General features: G+C 49.6%; 1 protein-coding gene across 10 annotated transcripts in view; it reads right to left on the bottom strand.

Annotated features, from left to right (window-relative positions):
• Positions 1-3,899: 3,899 nt before the first annotated feature.
• Positions 3,900-10,901, bottom strand: part of LOC104147435 (G-protein coupled receptor 183) — a 40,518-nt gene continuing 33,516 nt past the window's right edge. For 7 of the 10 annotated variants that reach the window (XM_068928239.1, XM_068928250.1, XM_068928298.1 and 4 more), the window contains one exon: positions 3,900-8,472. In XM_068928239.1, coding sequence (XP_068784340.1) covers positions 7,382-8,440 — 1,059 coding nt within the window. In that variant the 5' untranslated portion in view covers positions 8,441-8,472 and the 3' untranslated portion in view covers positions 3,900-7,381. Of the gene's footprint in view, positions 8,473-9,197; positions 9,395-10,901 lie in introns of those variants that run through there. The other 3 variants (XM_068928289.1, XM_068928230.1, XM_068928282.1) reach the window with 3 other exon arrangements.

Here is a 10,901-nt window from a genome sequence, read left to right as displayed (position 1 = left end):
TAGAAGTGCAGTCTAGGGCATGTCCCTGGGTAGTCTCAAAGCCTAAGTCTTTTCTTACTGGTAGGTATATGAGCAGTATCCAGATGTCACATGTGTGTGGAAAACCCCATTTTGCTGGGCATTCCAGAAAACATACTCAAACACAAGAGGTAAAATCCACGTCTTAAATGATGTCAACTGAAAACTCCCCTTGACATCTGTGAGAACAGGTTTTGCTCAAATTCTTGTGCGGTTGTGATTTCCACTCAGAAAAAGTGAAAAAGGTCTCTGATGCAACAGAGTCCAGTTCCTGTTTCATACAGCAATCATAGAAGAAAGAGTCAAACGTTAGAGCTGGAAAAGACCTCGATTTCCACCCGATTGTGAAACTTCCGTGGGCCATTTCTGTGGATGTGGGGAGTGTGTTCTTTACAGCTTACACAGTGCTTCGTCCAGTACGATTTTAAATATCTCATCATACAGTTTCTTTCTTACGTGTGATACAAAAGACATTTTTAGGTAGCAAGGAAATGCAGAATACTTTCCTGTGGAGAGGATTTTAGGTCCCTAAGAAATTCTTATTTATTATAGTAAAGTCAAGATGTAATGCCCCAGGGAGATTTCACTAATAGACTAGGAATGTTATCTTTTGTGACAACGTTAGAATAATTTATTGGGGACTTTCCTAGACTGTTGAAATATACTTTGAAATATACCCGTAGCGAAGTTGCAGCCGTGGGAGTCTGCCTGATAAACTGCCAGGTTCTCAAAGCTTTAACTTTTTGCTAAGATGCAGAATAATTGGGCTCTGGGCCTGTCAGAGAGGTTTTGCTTTCCTCAGACAAGGTTTAAAGGTTGCGTACTACCTCTTATGTTAGCAAATGGGCTGTAACAGTCAGTCCGTGTGCTTACCTGTGCTCCCTAGCACTTGTCGGTGCCTTTGTGAACGTGTGATGGGAAGAGGTCTAATTATTTTTGTCTGAAACAAAAAAAAAAGTCAAACATTGCAGGGCACCGGACAACTGGCAAAATATTTGGCTATCCTTGTGCATGTTTATATACAAAGGGAGAGAGAGTTACAGTGCTATGCTTATATCAGTCTGACCAATCAAACTGGAGCCAAGAATTTGTTCAGGAAAATTAAAGTCTGTAATCAAGGACTCCCATCTCTTAAATGTGTGTGTATATTTGGAGTATATATGCAGTTACAAGGGCACCCAAATTTAAAAACATTCAGAACCACAACTGTCATGTGGGGGAACTGCGTCTGTTCAAAGATAAATAAATGCACAGTATTTATTTGAACTGGTATTTTCTTTGATACATGAAGGCATTTCATTTCTTGTTTGTGTTCTTCCACAAAGAACACTTAATGTAGATTGGCTTTCCTTTACCTGGGTAGCCATGGCAATGGGCATTTTATATAATTGAGTACAAATACTAGTGTATTTGAGAGAGAGGTGTATGAACACACAAACACATTATGTATGTATTTATATATGCATGCACACACATATATATTCTTTATGTATGTGTTCATATTTTAAACACTTTGGGTTTAATTTTTACGTTTCTACTCTTTCTGTATTTATAAAGGGGTGCTTTGGCCATAGGAAGTGAATGCAACTCAGATGAAGTTCAGAGGTGGTATGAGCTACCAATAGTTTCCAAATATAAGAAAAGAAACAGGTAATGGGAACAGAGGAACAGGAAGACCTGAATCACGGGCGTTACTGACAACAATCTCAGCAAATCAGTAAGTTAACTGTTGTCATTTGGCTTTTTGCAAAGGAGTTTTAAGAGGAGCCCGGAAGTGAGCTGGGATGGTGGATGTTTGTAGGAGACTGCTCCCAAGCCTGAGTAATATCATGGGAGAAAGCATGAATATACTTAATTAAAAAGCGGGTGAAAAAATCTGAGATCAGGGCTGAACTGAAAGCAGGATTTGGCCTTTTGACCAAAGATAAGTAGAGACTATACATATCATTCAAACTAAGATTAGAAAAGGAGAGGACTTGAGGGAGTTTAGTAAAGTGGAATTGGGTGGAACAAGGAGAGAGTTTGGATAAAATGATCAGAAATTTGTTCAGAAGAATAGAAAAGAGATTGCAAAGGATAGAAACAAAAGACCTGCTGAGAGCAGGGGAGGGGAAGAGTGTGACATTGTACTTAGTCAATTTGCTTTTGAAGGAATTCACCAAAGCTCTGCAGGGAAAATGCAAGTACAAAATATTGTGGCTAATGTGTGATTGAAAAGCCACCGTTTTTTCAGGGATATCAGATGGGGGGATTGTTCCAGTTTATATGTGGTCATTTTTGCATGAGCTAATACACATAACCAAGAGAGAAAACAGAATAATCCCAGCTCCATGATAATGAAGCAAACATGGGAGTCACCGCAGTAGGTGTCAAAGCAGATGCTTATGGTTTTCAAAGCGTAGTTAGTCCTGCCAGCCTGCATCCGTGCATGGCACCGTGTCCCAACTGCGAAGAGACCTGCTGTAGCAAGGGCACTACATAATGCCCCGGCAGCTCACAGTTACTTCCTAGAGCAGGTTATTTCTAGAAATTCCTGTGCCATGAGAGCCAACTGCAGCACATCGCCTCTCTGTGGAAACGGATGTCCTGGGTAAAGGACACGGAACAAAAGCTTGCGCTTGTCCCTTGCTGTTTTGGAACGTTTGCTTTGCTTGCAGGGTCGAGAGAGGCATGCGCCTCACGTCTGTGAGAAGAAACTTTAAATAGGTCTCCACATCGCTTCTGTTCCCCTGGCCCAAACAACGACAGCGAGGCTTGTTACTTGGCAGTGAGAAGCTTTTATTTTAGGTAGATATGTGCATTTTTACATATTTTACCATCTCACAAAGATGGATGACTCTCTGTGAAGGCGTTTCAATTCAGAACAATTTAAAGGACGGACTAAAGTTGTGTTGTACAGCACAGGTATTTTATTAACAGATAATATGTGAGTGTTGCAGCTGTTGTCCCCCAGCTTGCTCTATTGAAATTTAAGCTCTGGGCTGAAAGCATAAAGTTAGGAATGGCCGCTAAGAGGAAAAAAGGCGGTGGCGTTCCCAGCTCCACATAGTAAGTTGCCACGAGAAGGTACAGCTTATGAGGCAAGTCTTCAGCAAAGACGGTGCGTACTTTCTGCGCACTCCATTTAATGACTTGAGCTAATCACCCTTTTGCAGAAGTTCAGGAGAAAACTGAAATATGGCATATTTGAAGGTCTTTCCTCACAAGGGTTTGTGAACTATAAGGGTCCCTGCGTGAGCTGGCTAAGGAAATCTCAGTTTGTACAGCGTGTGTATATAAAGTCTGTATGACTATAAACAGACACTGTAGTGTTGGGTGATTGCAAAAACAAACAAAGGCGTAGTTATTGCCCCAAGTTAAAAAAAGTGATTTTCCCTTCTTTCGTTAGATTGAAAAACCATATGGCAGAAAGGCTGCACCCTGGGTTGAAACAAAGATTAATTTAGAGATAGCTGCGTACAGTGCCGTATTAACTGTCTACCTGGGAGACTTTCAGCGACGCTAACGTTGCGCCGTGGGCATGTGCTTGCTTGCGCCCTTTGCGCCGCGGTATTTCTTAAATCAGTCACAGTCTTACACGGCTGTAAAATTTGTGGAGGGAGTTCTAGCTAAATCCGTTTCTCTTAAAGAAAAGAAAGGGGGGCGGGGGGGGGGAAGATTAAAAAAGGAAGAAAAAAGAAGAAGAAGGAAAAAAAAACCGGGTAGGGTTTCCAGCTCTCCCTCTGTCGGCGAGAGCCGGTTTTGCCGTGAGGCTGGTGGGATGCCGGCTGCGCCGGCGAGGGCGGCGGCGCGGGGCGGGCGGAGCGCGGCCGCGGGGCGGCGGTAGCGGCGCGGCCGGGAGCCGCGGGCTGCGCTCGGCCGCCGCGGCGCGCAGTGCCGCCCGCTGCCGCCGCGCGTCGGCGCCCGCCCGGGGGATGCAGCCGGGCCTGGAGAACGTTACCGTCCGCGCTGGGACAGGAGAAAGTCCAGAAACGTAGGAATTGCCGTGGTGGGGTTACACCTGAAGTTAACGAGGCCGATTTGTCGGGCGGCTGGGGAGGGGTTGCGCGTGTGCACCTCGCATCAAAGCAGCTCGCTTTCTCCGCTCCCTGCGTGCACAGTCGCGCTTTGGCTGCAAGCTCTGATCACTGCTCCCCTGATGTTATCACCTTTCTGCATGAATGTCTGCGTGTGTTCCTGTACAGATATCCTACATCTAATCGCAGAATCTTGATGGTAATTTGAGATGCCTTTGCACTGAAAAAAAAAAAAAGTCAGAAATGGAGCAAAAGCAGCAGCGATTCAGTTACTGATAGCAGCCGATAAGAAAAGGGATGAAAAACGTTCTCAGAAAGTTCAAGCACAAGGCAAAGTGAATAGCAGGAAATATGCAGCTTTCCACAGGTTAGCTGCTTTGCTAAGGTGCTAACCGATTAAAGCAAATGCTTTGCGAGTAGTTTAGATGAATGAAATGCAGAGAAAGTATACAACTGCTCTGTACGGCGTTCTTTACTCAATTTATGATTTTAATGCAATGCTGCATTTTCAAGTTCCTGCACCAACCCATGAGGAACATCCTCAAGTGGGCAAGGTGGTCCAGGCGATAAAACATTCCTTCTTGTCCTGGGTACTTCTGACCTGTTCTGCACGAATCACTTCGCTTCGCCTTCTATTCCTTGTATGTGTTTTCTGCATATGCTGATTGTCTGCTAGCTAGATATTTTTAAAAGCAAAGGGTCCCGGACTGGCTTCAGTCCAGGGGAGCAAGGCTGGATTCCTCCATTGCGGTGCTTGTCTCATTTTAAGTCACAACGCACAACTGTCTGCTTCTGCTCCATTTTCCTTCTCCAAGGGCTCTCACTGGTGGCAACAGAATTAAAGGCAGGGCTATAGTTGTTAAGAAAGGAATACTTAGGAGAAAAATAGTCCAACAGCCAACAAACTAGGCTGTGTTTACACGCTCTGTCTTTTTCTGAGATGCGCTTCTTCACAGATTTGCCTTTGCCTCTGCTGTAGGTCCCAGCCTAGTAAAACATCTCCATGCCTTGATCTTGGGAAGGTAGATTGGTCCTACACGCATAGCTGTAGGACTCTGCTCCAGCGTTAACGTGGAGGCTTATTTAAGAGCTATAGCCATGTAATACTTCCTTTTGTTCTTCCGGCAGCCCCTACAATGTTAGACTATTACAATCATACAGGAATTTTGAGTTACAAAGATGACAGAGACAAACATGTCTGGGTAGTAGCGGATGTCATAACAGGGCAACAGCCAACAGCTGTGGATTGGGAGGTTCAGATTGGATGTTAGGAAAATATTTTCACCGGGAGGGTGATGCAGCCCTGGAGCAGGTCACACGGAGAGGTGGCAGAGGCTCCTTCCTTGTGAATTTTCAGGATTGAGCTAGACAAAGCCGTGGCTGACCCGGTCTAGTGTCAGTGATGGTCTTGCTTGGAGGAGGATGTTGGACTGGATGATGCATAGAGGTCCTTTCCAGCCGACATTTCTTGGATAATTTCTAACCGTGCACCACAACTACACAGTAACCACCAATCTAGCCAGGCTCCTTCACAGTGTGTGAACCATTGGTACTCTTTTAAGTACTGCATACCGGCTCTTCCTTGTCCGTTGTAAGATGGTTTTGAGAACACAGGCTCTCTTCAGTTCAGTCCACTGAGGTTAGCCTAACTTTGAGTAGGGGTCAGATAACCTCCTGAAAGGGATGTCCTGAGGTCCCTTCCCAACCTAAGTTATTCTGTGCATCCCTCTCAGTCAGCCTTCAGGATGTTAGTTACCTAAACAGCAAGTAAAACCATCGTCATGAAGGAAATTCATGTGCATTTAAAGGGCTGCATGTGGCTATGGTATTAACCTTCTAGCAATAAAGAAAAGGTTATTACCTTCTAGAATGATTTATATTAATTAAAAGTGCCAGTTCATGAAACGTAATTAAGTTTACTTTTAAGCAAAATAAAGCTGCTTTTTCTCCTCTTAATTTCTGTGTGTGTCCCTCTGTTCCGCATTACAACATCAAATATAAAACAGGTATCCCAGGAACTGCAAAATCCTACATGTGTGTGTCTCATCAGTGAAAGCCGTGTAGTTTGGCGATTTTGGAAGAGCTGGAGAGGTCCTTAGGATATGATGAATTTCTCCTCGCCACATGGCTTCCAACGTGGACAAGAAATGGACCTCGCAGCTCCTTCCTCTCGCTCTCTGGTTGCATGTAACCTGCCCCGAGTGAGGCGTTTGAACAGATTTAAGCACTGATTCAACAGTGCAGCTCCTCGAGTTCAAGCAAAGGTCAGTCAAGGCCACATAAGGCCATGTTTAGTCCCCAGTCACCTGTCCTCATTTCAAGTTACGAGCATGACCTGTTTGAAGGCTACCCTGGAAAGTGCTGGCCAGGGAACCCAAGCCTTCTAGGCATCTCCTCCCGTAACAGAAACCCCAGGCTGAGCACAAAGCGGTTTTGCAGGCTTACACCGAAGCCATGAGCTAGGCGAGCCCCGTTACGCCCTCCCCAGCAGCAGGTCCCACGAGACCGCAGCGCTGTGAGCTAGGAGGAAGGGCGCCCTCGGGAAGGAGCAGCAGCCAAAACAGCAAACGCAGGCAGCGGCACTCCCAGGAGCTGCGCAAATTCGCTACCTTGCTTATCTTCCTCTGCAAAGTGCTATATTGGCAACTCCCACACACCCCACGCTTCGCACACACCCCATACAACGCCTGGGTGCTACAGCTGGACGCTGTCCCTGGGTGAGGGTGTCGGTGTTTGTAAGCGCTGGGCAGGAGCTCTGGAAAGCTTCTGGAAAGAAGCCATCTTTCCTGCATGAAAGTAACGTCTTTTCCTGGACTACCCTGAGCTTGTGCCCCCTGTGCTGGCAGCACCAAGCCCCACAGGGATGCAGCCCCAGCATTACGGAGAGCAGCACGGGAGAAGGACGCAGGGACAGCCACGCCAGCCCTGTGGTTACCGGCAGCCACGGCCCCCTCAGGGGATGTGGGACACGCGTGGGAGGGTGCGGTGCCGGGAAACCCCACGCTGCGTTTGCCACCCGGCGCCGTCGGCTAAGCTGCCTCCTCGAGGGCTGGGATGAGAATATGCCCCATCCTGCCCCGCCGTGCACAGGGGCAGCGGGTCCAGCAGTGCCGAGTGTGGAGCCAGACATGCAGAGCTGGGCAGAGCCGGTGGCCCTGTGCCCCTGGGGTGCAGAAATCTGCCCTGGCAGAAAGGAAAGTTCGCTTGGCAAGAGCCCCTGGCTCTGGGTAGGAGAGCAATGAAGCCTGTCAGAGGTGCAGGTCCTGCTCTGTGGCTGGGCTCTGGCTGCTGCCATACGGGATGGTCCATAAGCTGAAGGCCAGAGCGAAAGGGAGGGGGTTGTGCCACTAGACGGACACGGAGCCGGGTGGCTGGCTGTTGCTGTTGCTCTCTGATGGGGTCTTGGCAGTGGAGGAGGTGGCCGTGGAGCCGCTGTTCCTGAATATGCGGAGCAGTCTCCGCTTGTAGCCCCGGAAGGCAAAGAAGTAGATGACAGGGTCGATGCAGCAGTTGAGGTTCATGAATGCCACGGTGACTTGCAGGGACATCTTGAAGGCTTGCTGCTCGTGGCAGGACGGCTGATACAGGATCTTCCTGACCATGAACTGGATGATGTTGAGGTGGTAAGGGCTGAAGCACAGCAGGACAGCCAACAGCACCACCAGGATGACAGTGAAGGCCCGGCGATGGTGCCCGTTCTTCACTGGCAGTCGGTTCTCCCTGGCCGTCCGGCAGAGCTTGAGGTTGATCTGCACATAGCACACCAAGATGATGCCCACAGGCAAGAAGAAGCCAAGCACACAGGCCCCCAAGAGCAGGTAGGGCAGCTTGGGCACCTCCTCGAAGTTGAAGTACTCCATGCACGTCAGCTTGTCCCCCATCCTCCGTGTCATGGGCCGCAGAAGCAGCGGCGCTGTCTGCAGGAACACCACGAACCAGATGAAGATGCAGACACCCCTGGCACGGCTCATCCTCCGGATCCTGCCAGGGTGCCTGGTGCGCACCACAGCGATGTAGCGGTCCACACTGACACAGGTCATGAAGTAGATGCCCACATAGGTGTTCATGTAGAAAATGAAGGCTGTAACCCGGCAGAACCAATCCCCAAAGGGCCAATCAAACTCCAGGATGTAGTAGGCAATCCTGCCCGGCAGCGCCAGGGTGAAGAGGGCATCAGACAGGGCCAGATTCACCAAGTAGAGGTCGGTGGAGTTTAGTTTCTTCTTCCTGCGCTGGAAGGTGATGCAGAGGGCCAGGATGTTTCCGCAGGAGCCGAAGACCAGCAGGGTGGTGTAGAGGAGGGAGAAGGTGATTTTGGCAGAGAAGTGGTGGTTGTGCACATTGCAGCTGCTCTGGTTGCCGGAGGTGAGGTTAACAAGTGGGGACATGGCTTCAGCAACAGCCATTTCCGCGGTGCTTCACGATCTCTGTCTCTCTCCTTGGAAGAAGAAGAAGAAGAGACGTGAAACTAGCAGCTTATTGATAACAGGAGCAGAACCCGTAGGGCTGGGTCTCATCAAGACGCACAAGGCCTGTCCCTTGCTCCCTGCCACCCCCCTCCTAGCTCGCAGCACTAGTCATTTGGAAAAACGCATCTCTTGTGATTTCAATGTGAGCGTCTCAACAAAGGCTGTGACTCATTGTCTTCTTTCTCCTTCTTGTCACCATCTCCCCTTATTTTTTTTGCAAGCCCAATTCCTACCAGAAAGGATGGTGGGGGATTTGGGGGGGGGGGGGGGGAATTGCATGTCACACGAACGAGGTGTGACAAACTTGGCTGAGAAAATGTCCACGCGGCAGCGGTGGGGCTGGCGGACAGGTGCAGAGAGGACCTCGGCGATGCTCGTGATGCTCCGGTCCAGGAGCGCAGCCGAAACAAAAAGCAAAAGCCAAGAGAGACCCCCCCCACCCCCCCACCCCCCCACCACCACCACCAAGCCCGGGCAGCCCCGCACCTCACAGCCGCCCGAGGAGGGCAGCGGGCAGCAGCGCGGTGCCGAGGCTCCCGCGCGCCCCCCGCCCCGGCTCTCGCCCCGCTGCCGCCCTCCGCCGCGCAGCGCCCACCGCCGCCCCCGACGGCGCCACCCCCGCAGCCCCCCCCAGCCCGGCCGTCGGGGCGCCCGGGCGCTGCCGGCGGTGTTGAAATTGCACGCTCGCACTCACACGCGCTGGCAGGAAAAAAAGCATGGGCTCCAACCTCGCAGCTCCGCTCTCACCTCTTCCTCCCTCGCCAGCTGGCAGCCAAAAGCTTTTGGAGGTGGGCGGTCGGCGAGGAGCCCTCAAGAGGGCCCGCGCCGGGGCTCATGGGCTTCCCAGACGCGCGAGCGCTTTTCTCAGTGTTGGCTCACGTTATAAAAGCGCTGTGAGGTTTGGGGTTTTTTTTTTCTTCTTCTTCTTTTTTTTTTTCCCTTTGGCTTAGTAAAAATGTGTTTTCTTTCTGGGCTTTTTTTTTTTTTTCTTTCGGTGTGTGAGAGGCTTTTTGCTCCAGTGGGGGGGGGTTATTCTTAGTAGTGGCTATGCGGGGGGGAGATAGATGACTGTACCTGCACTGTAATCACTCCTGAAATCTTAGCCGACTTCAGGTTTTACTCTCAACACTTCTACAAGGATGCAAAATGCAATTGAACAATGAGAATAACTTCAATATTTGTTTCACACGCGCCCCGGAGGATTCACCCCCTTGGCACATACATCCGGCGCAGCCAGAACAACGTGGTCAAACCACGACATCTTCTCTGGCAGAGTCCGGGCAAATTGCCCACGGGGCTTAACATGCCTCTGGCCAGCGCGCAGGCTGCGTTGCACCCGCGCGCTCCTGGGCTGCAGCGAAGCCCAGGTTCACTTGTGCTACGTCCGCGGAGAGCGCCTCAGACACCGCACCGTGAGGCGGCGGCTAGTGGCAGAAGAATTAGACGATTTGCCCTTATTGGCAGAATGTTTTCACTGTCCGCTTAATGTATTGTATCGTAACTGTCACATCGAGCCCCCCGGAGCTGCCAGAGGCTGGCTCTGGCGCCGCACGGCGCTGGGGGTCTCCTGGCAAAGCCGGGCAGTGGAGGGCTCTGATTTATCCGCGCCACCGCCACCGCGCGCCGGGGCCAACCAGCCACCCCCGCGCGGGCTCCTGCCCCGTCCGGCCAGGGAGCCGTCCCGAGCGGCGGCAGCCAGCGTCGTTTCACAGCGGGCAGAGAGCACTTTCTGCCGCAGCACTTCCCACAAGGTCTGCGGAAGCGCAGCCTCCCCGGCGGCCAGCAGGATGGCCTTCCCCACTGCTGCTCTTTACTGGAGACCACTGGAGGTTTTTAGTGGTTTGGGGTATTTTGTTGTTGTTGTTGTTGCTAGCGGTGATGATCTTGCTTGTTTTCTTTCTGGGTTTTTTTTTTTTTTGTTTTTTTTGCCTTTCAAAACTCCTAATAAACTAGGAAATTCCCATGGAGGGACATGCAGAGTTTTACCGGAAAATGCTCAAGCCCAGAAATGTCAAGGTTAAGATTACAGTTAAGTTAAACTTGAATCTGCCCCATGCACTAGTAAAGCTCAGCCCATTCTTTAATTGCATAATACGTATAATATTTTACACCACAGTTGCATTAAACTCAGTAATAATCTGTGTACTCGCGTACGGTGAGTCATTTGTATAGAAATTACGCAGCGAATAATATTGCAATGAATTACTGCAAGTTAAATGTACCTAATAAGAGTAATAATGAAAATTTGCTAACAATCACCTGTGAGTGGAGACACTTTCGTAGTTAACAAGTTTCATCATTATGTTACACAAAGGGAAAGATCCTCTAACCAGAGAATAACTGCTGAGTAAATTACAAAACGTATTCCTTAGTGCAAGGAGGATTTTCTATTAATGAC

The sequence above is a fragment of the Struthio camelus genome, chromosome 1 (genome assembly GCF_040807025.1).
Source record: "Struthio camelus isolate bStrCam1 chromosome 1, bStrCam1.hap1, whole genome shotgun sequence".
NCBI lineage: Eukaryota > Metazoa > Chordata > Aves > Struthioniformes > Struthionidae > Struthio > Struthio camelus.
Note: the sequence above shows the minus strand (reverse complement) of the source record. Positions and strands in the feature narration are given on the sequence as shown.